This window comes from Octodon degus, unplaced genomic scaffold (assembly GCF_000260255.1).
Source record: "Octodon degus isolate 3935 unplaced genomic scaffold, OctDeg1.0 scaffold00206, whole genome shotgun sequence".
Classification (NCBI taxonomy): domain Eukaryota; kingdom Metazoa; phylum Chordata; class Mammalia; order Rodentia; family Octodontidae; genus Octodon; species Octodon degus.
In genome coordinates this window covers 4,374,700-4,389,134 of record NW_004524782.1, presented here as the reverse complement: position 1 = coordinate 4,389,134, position 14,435 = coordinate 4,374,700, and the positions used below count along the sequence as shown (strand labels likewise).

The window sequence follows — 14,435 nt, the reverse complement described above, 5'->3', positions numbered from 1 at the left end:
GTGAGTGATAGACCACAAATCACAGTGATATCTTAAGGGAAATACAGTGGAAGCAAGGCTGGAGGGTGAAGGATGAGCTTTAAAGTTCTGGGAAACTATAGAAGATGTCAGGAGGGATTTAATTCCATTTTGTATTTTTAAATTCCATTTTGTTTATTGTGTTGATGCTTGTGGATATCTTAGAGCAGAAATCTTATCTCTAGTATCACGTTTTTCTAGGAAATGTCTGTTTTGCAGAGATGTGTTCTAATTGTGGGTGATTCTTTGTATTTGTGTCTTCATAAGATCATAACTTTCTAATTTATTAAGAACACAATCTTGCTATTCATTTGTTTCAGCAACTAGTCCTTTGTTATTGGAGTATGGTGACAGTTATGACCCCATGGAATCACAATGTAGTCACAAAAGAGACAACTCTTCAAAATTTGTGTGACATGAAAGAGAAAGCTGTACAAATAGAAATAACAATATCGTGAAGCAAGCTTAGCGATGGACAATCCCTGGTAACTTATAATTTAGTATCTTTAATCTTAAAAGCAAGATATATAGTTATTTGATAACATCCGATATAAACCAGGTAATTGTATGCAGTGAGTCTCCTCTTAGTTGAGTTGTTTTATTCTGTGGGGATGGGAATTAGTGAGTGATAGACCACAAATCACAGTGATATCTTAAGGGAAATACAGTGGAAGCAAGGCTGGAGGGTGAAGGATGAGCTTTAAAGTTCTGGGAAATTATAGAAGATGTCAGGAGGGATTTAATGAAGGAGAAAGCAAAAGATTCTGAAAATGGAACAGCAAGATTAAAGATGATGTAAACTCACATGAAAATATCAAAAAATCTGAAAAAATATTGAGGAAAGTTAAAAAGAAAACTTATAGAATATAACAATATAACATAAACAATCCAAGCAAATCTAAAATCCCCAACTTTACGGAGAAAAGAAAAGAAATTAATAACTGGAAAAAATAAATGAAATTCCTCTGCAGGTATTCTGGACTATAGTTCTGTAGTATTGTCTAAATTGGCACTCAAAACTGATTGAAAATACCACCAGATGTGCAGTAACATTAGTGCTTAATATGGGATTAAAATTGTTCTCTCGATTTGAGGATGTGTACAGCATTTATTCTGCAGCATTCTAAATGGTCCACTCCTGTGCTCTTAACCTATCTGTTTCTAGATTGCTTTCCCAGCTGCTGTGGTGCACTCTGATAGAAATGGTCTGAAGCTGCTCCCAGAGCCAGGCAGAGGTCTCCTATTGTATATCTTTCACAGCCTCCTCTGTTCCACATCACTGGCTCCTCTCATGCATTACACTCCTTTCGCACCATCAGCATCCAGGGCTACCTATTAGGTTAGTCACAAGTTGTAAGCAATGACGAATTTTTTGGTTCAAGAGTGCTTATGTCACTCATTGCATATCCCTATAGCCAGGGTTAGTCCCTAGTCCTGTTGGTTTTAGAGATTACAGGTAGCTACAATGGCAAGTAACACAGAAACAAACAAAAAGATGCTATTGATAATTTGGGAGAGGCAAACTAAAACATTTCTGAGACTCCATCTCACAGAGAAAGAATGAGTATCATGAAGAAATCAACTAATACCAATTGCTGGAGAGGATGTGTGGAAAACTGAAAGCTTTTCAACTCTTGGTGGGAGTCTAGACTGATACAAGCTCCTTGGACACCAGTGTGGAAACTGCTCAAAAAAGTAGGATTAGAAGTACCATTCAACCCAGGATTTCCCCTCCTGGGTAGTTTTCTAGAAGAATGAAAAACATCCTACCACAGAGATTTATGCTTATCAGTGCATTTTGTCATGGATAAATCTTGGAAATATCTCAAATGCCCATCAACTGAGGAATGGATAAAAATTGTAGTATTTTATACAATGTTGTTAACACTTAGCTATAAAGATAAACGAGACTTTTATATGCAAATTGATGCAACTAGAAGCTACACTTATAAGAGAAATAAATCAGACCCAAATGTGTAAACATTGTATTTTTTTCCTGGTGTAAGAACCCAAAAGAGTAAATGAAAACTTAAATGTACAAGAGATACAATAAAATGGAAAGAAACTGAGAATATATAATATATAATTAAGATGAAGAAAAGGAGAAAATATAGGAAAAAGGAAGGAAAAAATCATATGTGTATGTACACAAAATCACCAAGATTATTGTGCTGTTTATTTGTATTGGTTATTTTAAGGGAAGAGTTAATGCTTAAATTTTTTACTTTATCTAATTTTATATGCTTATATCCATAAACTGAACTACTACACTCAGTTTGAAGACAATACTGTGCAATATAACAACCAGTGTAAAAAGTGTATCATCTTTGTTTTTCTTTAAATGTGTACAATTTCTAATGTTTTATCTATTATATTTTTATTTGTTTTAACATAAATTAAAGAAAATAGGGACAACATTTCAGGGCTACCTCTTTCCTGATCAACAGACAATTCTCCAAACTTACTTTTGCATTGATCTCTAATTGACTCCAATGAACGTATTATCACATTATCTGATTTTTTTTGTTACTGTGAATCGAACTCAGGACCATTCATTTGCCAGGCAGACACTATTCCACTGAGCTCTATCCCAAGACCCATTCCACTTTCTATTCCATCCTTTGGTGCCGCTACCACCAAAGTTCTGCCTCAAACCCCGTATACTTGCTGCACTTATAGTCCCCGGTACTATATTGCTACATCCCATCACTCTTTTATTTTTTTTTAAAGATTTATTTATTTGGTACAGGCTCTGGCTACACATCTTGGACTCATACTGATCCTTCTCTTCTCAGGCTCTCCAGGGCTGGAATTACCGGTGTCTGCCACAATATCTGGTTTAGGTTGCCAGCACAGTACAGGGCTGGTAGGCTTGTGGGACAAGGGATTTAACCAGGATCCTTTTGCTTGCCAGGCAGGCACTTAGACTGCAAAACTATCTCTCTGGTCTCTCTCTTTTAATTCTAAATGCCACTTCCACACTCAACATTCAAAGATGTCAATTAAAAAGTTTTAAAAACAATTTTCCCAGCACCTTTTACACTCTTGTCCTCCTTGGCCCTAACACTGAATATACTCCCCTTTCAGGATCTCAGTTACATCCATACCTGTCATTCCCAAGCACGACCATCTCTAAAATTCTTACATAATCATGCTCAATATTATTTCTCAATATACTGCAACTTCTGTGATCCCTATACTTTTCTCCAGAACTGGTTATTAAATTACAATTGTTATCCCAACTCCCTTCATGACATAGCTGTGATGTTTCCTTAATTTCATTACCCTTCAGGCTGAAGCTCCTCTTCCCATGCTCCCCTTTGCTCTGCACCAAGTATAGATGAAATTGGCAAACACTCTGTCCTCCGAAGTGGCGTGAGAAGTGTTGCCTTAACTGGTAATGAACACAATCCCATCCTGGGGAATTCATCTGTGAAGACTTCATCTATTTTTTTAAAACATAATTTTATTGAGAAAAATAGGAAGGAATCTTATGGTTACTGTTCTTTTTACACCTCTCAATTTACTGATTTTTATCCTTAAGAGAGAATATATTCCTACATGTGGTATTATCTAGACTTTCATATTGCTGTCAATGAAATTTTGGCTCTGTAGTTTCTCATGTACTTCAACTGCATATCATCGACATCTCATTCTCAGATATTTGATTTTCTTTATTGATCTAAAATTATATTATGGTAAGTTTAGCAGTACGGTGGGTGTTAACACATTTTGCAGCAGACAAACTTTGCAAGCAAGGAGGGAATTTGGTGGGGCACTAGAGCTTTTTCACATTACTTTGTGTCAGATCACAGCTCTTTCTGTTTTCTTCCACACGGGCATCTTATTCCAACACTTAAATGGTATTTTCAGAGATGTGATTCACAAACCTAATTGCTCTCAGGGATTAGGAACTGGAAAAAAGTATTTTATTATTATTCTTTCTCCCTACTCCTGCACTGTCATTACCATTAAGTATGAAATAATAATTGATCTAAAAAGAAAGTTTCAAATACTTTGACAGATTAAAACTCCTACATCTCAAAGTTTGTAGTATGAGTTTTGTTTTTTAAACCTGATGCAGAACATGTAAGGTAAGTAGAAATAACTATCAGAAGTTTAGAGGCTGGGGATGTGGTTTAGTGGCATAAGCACCTGCCTGGCAATTGCAAGGTCCTGAGTTTCACCCCTAGTACAAAATATAAGAAAATAAAAAATTCTTAGTCTATTTTTGGACTGAAAATATAGCTCAGCAGTCTAAGCACCTACCTACCAAGTTCAAGAACCTGGGTTTGATCAGGGTACTTAATGCCACACCATCCTCAGAATCTCAGGACCACGAAGCAAGTCTCAAAACCAGGCATGGTGGTGCACACCTCTATTCCCAGCACTGGGGAGGCTGAGTCAGGCAGATCACTCTGAGTCCAAGATGTGTATCAAGTTCCTGTACCAAATTAAAAAAATAAACATCAAGAAGTTTATAGTTATGGTCACATTTGAAAATTTGATTCTCTAGAGTTTAAAATTGATCCAGAACATAATCACACAGAAAAAAGGAAATGATTTCTAAAGGATAAACTGAGGTGGTAAGGAGAATTGGGGTTCCTTGATCATCCACAACACTTGACGTTACAGATAATCTGAGTTGATGTGATCTTCACTGAGTGAATCTTTATAAAATCTGTGTCAGGGTATCCAAATGTAAGCTCATAAAATTTACAAAACTATTGGTTTTAAAACTTTTTGCATTTTGTTTTTTATGTTAATAGTTTTTTTCACAAATCTCACTTCCTTGCCAAAAGTTTCACAAATGTTACTTAAGAATGAATAGTCATATGGAATCTTAGTAATTTGGTTTATAGCACTTCAATATTTGAGTCCATATTTATATTTCATATAACACAGTTTAGGGAACGATAAGGAATTGCTCAACAATTTTTTGGTGTTATGGTATATTCTTGTTTTTATTATAGCACCAAAACATCTATTTTCATTTTAATGTTCAGCCATTTTTACATTTGTTGTGGTCAAATTCTTGTATAGTACAGGGCGATCAACCTATCTGTATTTTACTAGCACCTCTCATATATTATAATGAATATCTCATATAATAAAATATTTATATAAATTGAAATTAGTATGAAAATTTAAAAATTTTAAGAAGTCAAAACCAACCAATCAAGTAGAAAAGATAAAGGACAATATAACAGAAGCACTCAATGAATTCAGCTCCCTAACTTTGCTAGTACCACGTAGTGGAAATACACTTTATTTAATGAATGTATGCCAGACAGAGTTCTAATTTGGTCCTCAAATATACATACCTCTTTTGTCTGCATTTGCTTGAGGCAATCAGAGAAGATTTTTGAGAAAAGTGAGCATAACTATTGGATGTGTGGCAGTTGGTCTTAGGTGACAAATGTTCTTCAGAGCTGTAACTTCAAATTTGCACACAATCAAATGCATGAAAAAAAACAAGTTTCTGCAAAGGAAAGTAACAGTAAGTGAGGAATACTGTGCCCAGTTTTCTTGAAAAACATAGTTCATGCATTGTATTTTAGAGAGGAGCTCTCTGCTGCTGATGTCGGATATTAGCCTGGCAATCTGTCAGAATGGCTTCCAAGGAGTCAGCAATGGGAATGGGTTTTCTTGTGCCAGACTATGTGTGGAGTCCTTGGAAATTTCTTTGTTCTTCGTTATTGTCTTTTCGTTTGCTTCAGTGGGCACCACCTAAACTCCATAGATTTAATGCTCTAATACTTCATGGTTGCAATTCTTTGTCCCTGCTCTCGCCCACACCCCGGCAGTTGGGGGCATCTCGTAGACAATGACAACTTTTGGCCCATAAGATTTCCTCAATGATGTCCACTGCAAACTTGTCTTCTGTCTTCATGGAGAGGGCGTGAGCATGTTCATCAGCATCACCTGCTTCTCGAGTGCCTTCGAGCACATCACCATTGGCTCCTGAAAATTCATGTGCGCAAAGCTTAAAATAAAAATCCCAAAGTATACTTGCTCTTGTGTTTTTATGTGTTGGACCCTGAGAAAGCTGGTAGATGTAACTTCTCTTATACACGTAATTGAAAAATTAGGTAAAAGAAACATTACACTGTAAATGACCTCACATTCGGTTCTGCAAATCATGTTTATGTGGTCACTGTATCACTTCATGCACAGGTATTATTATTTCTGGATGTTGTAAGTCTAAACCTAATGATCTACTCCAGCATCTCCATGCTTTTTATTCTGTACAGGCACAGGCAGTAGGTACAATGTATTCATAGGATCAACATCTCCTCCAGATCCTCTACTGAGACCAGAGTTACCCAAAGGATTCTACTTCTCTTGAATACCTTTGTGTCATTTTGCACCATCTCTTCCATATGCCAAGTGTGTATTTCCAATTCTCAGAAGCCTAGTTGGTTGTTTCTGCTGATCAGTGTATTTATGGCTCCGTGTTGCCCAGATTTTGGCTGCTTTGTTCTGATGGACTGTAACTTGCAGTGTCCATGTTGTGTCTGGATAAGCAACACAAAGTGGTTTTTAAATTTTTTTATGTATTTAGTGCTGTGTCTACAGGGTCTCTCTACACAAATCAGACTCATAGTAATCCTCCTGTTTTCAGCCTCATAAGTGCTGGGATTACAGGTGTGCACCACCATGCCCGGTGTCAATCCCTATCTCAGCACACCCAGGAGGTGGGACAAGCACAGTAGGCATGTAGTAGAAACTTGTTCCCTGTATCTGCATAAGCAAGTGCTTTAATCCATTGTGCTTTCTACAGACCCTAACACAAAGTGTTTATGTTTTGCTCTCTCATCTCTATTTTCAGAAGAAAACTTTTCTTTTCTAAAATTTGGATTAATGCTAAATTCCAGAAAGCACTATCAGTTTAAAATAATTCAACTTTGGAACAGGGAGAGAGATCAGTGGAAGAGTACCAGCTTAGCAAGTGCCAGTTCCTAAGGTTGATCACTAATACCCCCCAAATAAATAAAATTAAAAATAAATCATTAAATAATGTAGCTTGTATTATGTGATTTATTCAACGAGTTGCTTTATTGTCCATGTTTAGTAGTTCAGCTCCTATAAATAACAAAGCATTGGGTTTACAGGAATTCTGGAGGTTATGGAGTTGTTACAGAGTGTGTAACACTCACTTTGGCATAGTAAGTTTTTCCTCCATCTGTCCTTACAGTTTCTGTAAAAGAGTCATGGCAAAGAATTAGAATGTGAGGTAGTCAGTAAATACACTAGAGACATGGTTATTATAAAGGGAGGATGAAGACTTATATGGTAAACCTAAATTGAAAACAGTTGCTTGTAGTCAACACATTGGGGTCCAAAAAGTGAATTGTATAACTTTCCATCTTGTTCAACTGATAATGCATTTAGAAGATGATACAGAGTGAGAAAAGCTAATTTTATTTTTATGTAGAAATACCTAGAAAATCTTTTTCTTAGTACCAGAACCCAATTATCTAATATTTCTTACTTGATGTTTTTAAAGATTTTGGTTCTAATGCAAGAAAATATACAGCACTTCACAGGGGAGTTTTCCCAATTAACTTTTGCTAATTCTCACATATATGCCTCTCAAAGTTCCACTTTTCTGTTGCCTTTTTGTAATATATGCTTGACCTCGGGTCAGAAGTTAAAACATATCTTACATTTCCAGAATTTCTAGGATATTAAACATATTGAGAAAAAAATATATGAGTTGTGTATTTTACTAGTAAAAATAAAATTGTAGAAGACAAGGAGAAATTCCTCTAACTGCCCCCAAGGAGAATAATCATGAATTCTTGGTCATAGTTTTTTTTTTTCCCGTGTGCTTCTGTGCTGCCTAGCCATGATAGCCCTTACTTCTTATACCTCTTCCTATTCAAGGGTCTAATCTATACCTCTTCCTATTTAAAAGTCCAATCTGAGGCTGCAGTGACTATATTCTTACTACTGTCCTGTCTTATTATTTTACATTCCTCCATTTTTTGGGGAGTTCTACTTACTCATTTTCATCTCACAGCCTACACAATGATTCCATTCTGACATGGAGGGTGGGTAATCAGGCTCTTGTTTTTAGCATAATACAATCTCTTTTGATGATGCTTATGCGATCACTTTTATGTGGGTGTGTATACCGTTCTTAAATTTACATCTTATGACGTCATAAGCTGTTACTAAGGCACTTGTAAGGGGTTTTTGATTCAACATCATAAAAATGCTAGCATCATACTATAAAATGATAGTATAAATAAGTTTTAACAATTGTAAAGAATGCAAAAGCAACACAATTTGCAATCTATCCATTTAGTTTGCCACTGATTTATAGACTGGTAGGCATTGTACTTATTATGCATGTGGGCACTGATGGATTGAATGATTGATTGATTGATTGATTTAGTGTGCCTAGGTTCTGAAATCAATGTAATGTTTACATTAAAAATTTGTTTCTAAAATTCGATAGCACTGATATACAGACTTCCTTATAGATACTTTAATGCAGTGGGTTCTAATCATTTTTTAGGAATGCTGAGTTTTAAGATATTCTTGCATTTTCAGAGACTGAATTAGTATCTTGCTAGAAATTTCACAAGTGAAAAATAATTACTAGTTAAAGAGACAATGAATGTTACCTTGGTACAGTAGATGGACATGATGTTTATCTTCCTAAGATGGTTTGTATGAAATAATATGAAAAATAGTCCTGAATGAAAGCTGTTAATAAATGCATTTACTGGAATTACCAAATTCCTTTTCCAAGATATTTCAAATTGGGATTAAACTTACATGGTCATTGTATATTAGATTTTCATTAATTTCTTCAGTGCTTTTTTGCAAGAATATTACTAAATATATATATATATAAATTATAAAATATAAGTTATTACAATTATTTAGAATTATTCATAAATTATATAAGTATAAATTTTTGTGGTCAGCTCAGTCCACACTAGGGGACAAGGCTGGCACGTCCTGTGGTGCTGGAGATTAAACTGGTCCCCTGTACATGTCTAAGTTTGCCTAAGCAGGCACTTTAGACTGCTGAGCTTTCTCACTATACTATTAGCAAGAATATTTGCACCCATGATCTTCAGGAATAGTAACACGTACTTTATTTTTTCTGTGAAATTATATCCACTTTTTCCCCCGAGAGTCATGCTTGTTTCATAGAGTGATGTTGGAAGCATATACTATTTTATGTTTCATTATTTTGCACTGTTTGCTTAATGCATTAATCTGTTATTGTATCTTCTTTTAGTTCCTTGATAATATTCACAATTGAACACTTGGATATTTATTTGGATCACCTTGAAGTCTTGATTATTGCACATGATTATTTCAAATTGTAATATATTTGAAGTAGTTATTTAAATAAAATGGAAATGTGGCAAAATAAAATTTACAAAGCTTAGTACGAGAAACAACAATAAATAAAACATAACAAGACTAGAATCATAGGAAAATAAGACAGCATTTCCAAAAATTCATAACTCTTCTAGAGTTGATTTTTGAGACTTAAGGAATAAATTCCAGACAAAATATTTGTCATATGAATACTTACAATTTTGGAAGACTTCAATGTAAAAAAGATTACAAGATCATATGTCAAACAAAAATTTATCTTTTGTTTCAGAATAAAGCACAGAGGTGTATGTGGTGAGAATGTCACATTCTGTCATTCCTGGGCAGATGGCTCACATATGAAGGTAGCAAACAACATTCAGACTTTCACCTGAAGAAAGAGAGGGAGGGAGAGAGGGAAGGAGGCAGAGAGAGAGAGAGAGAGAGAGAGAGAGAGAGAGAGAGAGAGAGAGAGAGGAATGTGGTTCCCTAGATGTTATGCACCGGTGAGAAGTTGCTCTTTTCACAAACCTAATTACTACATTACAGTGTTCTATACTGCACCATCAGCTGTGCTTTGATCAGAGACCAAGAAAATGTGAAAGTGAAGCTACCATACCCCAGTGGACAATAAAATCCTTTAAAAGCTAACTACAGTTTTGTACAAACTAAAGAGAAAGTTCACTGAGATGTATACAATTTAAATTTGGAAAGAACACTGGCTATCCAGATTGCCTCAAAAAAGTACAAAGGTATTGGGAGCAATTAAACACCCATTAACACACTAAGTAGTAAAAATCAGCAGCTTTCAGATAGCTAGATAGATAGGTATAGATATGAAATAGGTATAGATAACCTACATAAAATGCATAATAGTGACATCCTAGGGAATAATTGAAATCTTTATTGTTATATGCAAAAGAGAAAATCCAAGGGTCTTTAATGTGACACTTCACTAGACTTGAAATTATACTATAAACTTATTATGGCAAAACAGCATGGTACTACCAAAAGAAAAACAAGACATGTGTATCAGTGGAAAATTGGAATTGATAGTCTTTATCACTATCTGATGAAAATTATTCATGAATAACCAACAGTTAACCTCATACTAAATGTAAAAACACTGAAAATTTTAATTTTAAAATCAGGAACAAGACAAAGATATGCATTGTCACCACTGTTATTCAGTATAGTTCTGGAAACATTGGTCAGAGAAATTGGGTGAGAGAAAGGAGTAATGATAGGAAAAGAAGTTGAATTACCATTATTCATGGATGACATGATACTCTATATTAGGGACCACGGAAATGCCACTAAAACATTTCTAGACTTAATATACAAATTCAGTAACATCAGTGATATAAATTCAACACTGAAAAATCAAAATCTTTCTTGTACATGAATAAAAAACTCACTGAGAAAAAAATATGAGAAGCAACATTTTTCGTAATATTATGTTGAAAGATGAAATATCTAGGTTCGAATCTCAGGAAAGAAGATAAAGCCATTTACATAGACTACTATGGTACTATTCAAAAAGTTGATAGAAGAGAATATCAGAAAATGGGAAGACATCTCTTCTTGGGTAGGAAGAACCACATAATGAAAATAGCCATATTTCCAATATTGGTATACAGATTTATGCTACTCCTATCAAAATTTCAACCTCATTTCTCCCAGAGTTAGAAAAAACAATGTTACAATTCATTTAGAACCAAAGGAAACATAAAATGGCAAGTCAAATTTTGGGCAACAAGGGCAAGATAGGGGTATCATAATTATAGACTTGAAATTATACTACAGTATAGAAGGGAATATCTGGGTGGAATGGGACCTCTACTCCTAAGTTTTTGAGAAATCTGCATAATCTCCTCTTGTTATTTTTCCAATCTCTGCACTCCTATTCCTTCCTTACATCTCTGTCCTGGATGCACCTACTGACAACCAATATATTCACTATTGCTCCTCTGTCTCACCTCATTTCTGATCTCTCCCTCTTCTCCCTCTATCTCTTTTCACTGGTCTCTACTTTACTCCACACTCCACTTCACTGTATTAATTTTCCTTTCCTTACATATCCATTGCCCATCCTCTCATTTGATTTCAGTTGCCCTCTACCTTGGACTTTTCCCTGTTTCACTTGCAAATACCATTTTATTTTTTAAATTCATTTTTGCTTTCTTCTCACTTTTCTATTTGCCTGTCAGTATTTTTCCCTTCCTGATGTTTTTATTTTCCCTTCTCTGAACTTCAGTTGAATTTCCTCCCTTTCCATCTCTCTCCATATTTGAAAAATGAACATATACACATAGACAGAAACACAAATACCTTCACCCAACATTTCACTGGTCATCAGACATGTCGCCATTCATCTCTCCATCTCATATTCCCCATTTGCTCTGTGATTTTGGCTGTTATCTTTTTTCTAATCTCTAACTCTGGCTGTAATTCTCTTTTGCCTCCTCATGCTCTTACTTCATGCCCCACATCTCCCTTCTCTCTGCCCTCTTCCCCTCTATACTCTACTTCCATCTTCTTTTTATCTTTTTTCATTCCTGACCCTCTGTCCACACTCTCTTTTCTTCCTCTACCCTTCTTTGTCTTTTCCCTTCTTTGGTGTGTGCCTCTGTCAAGACACATGTTCAGTTCCTTTTCTTCATTGTCTCTCTGAGGCCACTAGAGAGCATTTTCCTTCTTCACATTTATTCTGTAAAAAGCTTTGGCACAATAAGCCTGTTTTAAGTATTTTATAAAATAGCCAACTTTGACACAGCCTCCTTGCAGGATCATGTCTCTCTTTCAAGACAAGTATCTTATGGGATTTCCTGTGTACAGGTTGATTTTCAGGTTTACAGGGGACTCAAGGTGAGAAATACAACAGTTGACATACAGATGGAACACCGCTTAAAAAGACAACATGCATATTTAAACACTTTATGTGCACAGAAAGAACACATATAAAAGCATATCTGTGGATGTATCCATGTAGGCAGAAGCACACAGCCCACAGGCAATACCCTAGCCAACCTTTAGATGAATAGTACCAAATATAGTGTTTAAAAGATGATAAGGACATCATATATTTATACAATGACAAGTTACACAAAGATGTGAAACATAGCAGCACAAGAAGAATGAGAAGGAAATAAATAAAATTCAGGATCAATATGAAATTCATTTTTATTAATTTGAATCCAAGAAAATGAAGAGTTACACAGGAAGTTTCCCATAAGGACTTCCTTGAATTTAGACGTCTCATAAAATTTCTCCTTCAATTTAGAATTCTTGTGAAATTCTAAAGTTCACTTTCACAATTTTTGTTTAGCTCATATTTCAAATTCCCCATTGATTTTGTTTTTGGAAGATGTGATTATTCTTCTTAGTAGAGCAATGATATCCATATAAGAAAGTTTTGCTGAGGTTTTGTAACTGGGGCTCTGATACTTCCATGATTCTTATAAGATGGTAATTGAATTCAGTTGCTGGTGTATGAACCTTTCATGTACAGGTCTTTAAAGTACTAGGTAATAAACAAGGATATGGCTTAGGTCTTGAAAAATAAAGAAAAGAAATCTGACCTGTGGCAGAAAGCAGACAGAAAAGAAAGAAAGTGTATTTCATTAAAAGAGGCACAAACTTTCTGTATATGGCTTTTTACTTCAAGAATCAAATCCAAATCCTCTGCATTTTAGAGAAATATGGTGATAACTGAGTAACTTAATGACTCATTACTGTGTAAATTATCAAACAATTTGTCCTTTTATTCTGATGAGTTTAGATGACTTTTTGCTCCTACAATGTAAACACCAGATTTTGGAGAGGTCATGTTCACAGCTCATGAGCACAAAGGGACAAAGTGTGGCAAAACATGAATTAATCAAGGCAGCATTGGTTAGCAATATGGTGCTTGGATGATAGGAAACAGTCAGACACATTTGAATGATGCAGCTGATGGTGTAGAAATGTACATATGTGCATGTGAGGGCAAGGACGCTGTTGATTGCCCTGGTCACAGGAGAGGATCTGGAGCCAACGTTGATCCCATAGATGTGCTGAACCTGCTTCTTATGCTTGCATAGCATGAAAAGCATGGAGCAGCTGGCGCAGAGCATGAGACATATACATATAGCATCACAGATGGAGAACAGTGTGGCAGTTATGTAGTATAAAATTTTCTCATATCCTTGACCAGAACAGTATGTAAAGTCTATTTTATTTGTGATGTTTTTGTTTTTCCATTTGGCTGTCACTTGCACAGGAAAAATGATATTTAGCAGCATGTGCAGGAGCCAGCACAAGACAACAGAGGTGATCATGTATTCTTTAGCTTTTAAATTAAATTGTGCCCATTTGTAGCTTCTGGGGCTGACAGTAATGACTTGAAAGACACTCAGAAGGCAGGTACTTCCCATGGACACACCCCTGCCCACCCTGTGCATATAGAAGATGGATTTGCATTCAAGATCACTGAGGAAGTCTTCCAACCCAAAAGCTGCCATGGTCTCTGGAATTCCTCTTGGTAGAATAACCAGGAAGTTTGCCACAGTCATGTGTCCAAGGATCAAATCTGTGGTCTGTGGCCTGTATCCTCTGAAGTAATGGAATAAATTCTGATTTAAGATAAATAAATTTCCCAGAGATCCAGTGATGATCTGAACAAGGAAAGCTGTTCCAATATACACATTCATTGAGGCCATTCTATCACTTATTATGATCAATATTAGTACTTTTAAATAGCAAATTCTACAGGAACATTTAAGTTGTTAATTTTTTAATGAAGAGTTAAATTGTAAATTTTCATTTTTATTATAACTGCTTCTGATTTATATTTTCTTTTTCATATATTTCTCAAGCTTTCTGTGTTTACTTATAGAGCATGTACAATGTAGAAGCCACTGTCAATCATATGTTGCATAAGTTAACCTTCAAAACAGCCTTCTTTTAACTTGGAGAAGGTTATAGCCATAGTGAGTAAACCAACTCAGTTTGGTATTACTGGCTTTGAACTAGAGACACTTACTTGAAACATTGACTTTACTTCATACCATTAAAGATATAAGGTGCTGCAG

The 14,435-nt window shown here is 35.4% G+C and overlaps 1 protein-coding gene across 1 annotated transcript; it reads right to left on the bottom strand.

Annotated features, from left to right (window-relative positions):
- Window positions 1-13,109: 13,109 nt before the first annotated feature.
- LOC101592508 (vomeronasal type-1 receptor 4-like) lies at window positions 13,110-14,063 on the bottom strand. The gene has a single exon (XM_004644730.1). The coding sequence runs from the start codon at window positions 14,061-14,063 to the stop codon at window positions 13,110-13,112; it is 954 nt and encodes a 317-aa protein (XP_004644787.1).
- Between the last annotated feature and the right edge of the window lie 372 nt (window positions 14,064-14,435).

Excerpts from the sequence above, each read along its gene's own strand:
- LOC101592508 (XM_004644730.1), bottom strand. The coding sequence starts at position 14,063 with ATGGCCTCAATGAATGTGTATATTGGAACAGCTTTCCTTGTTCAGATC.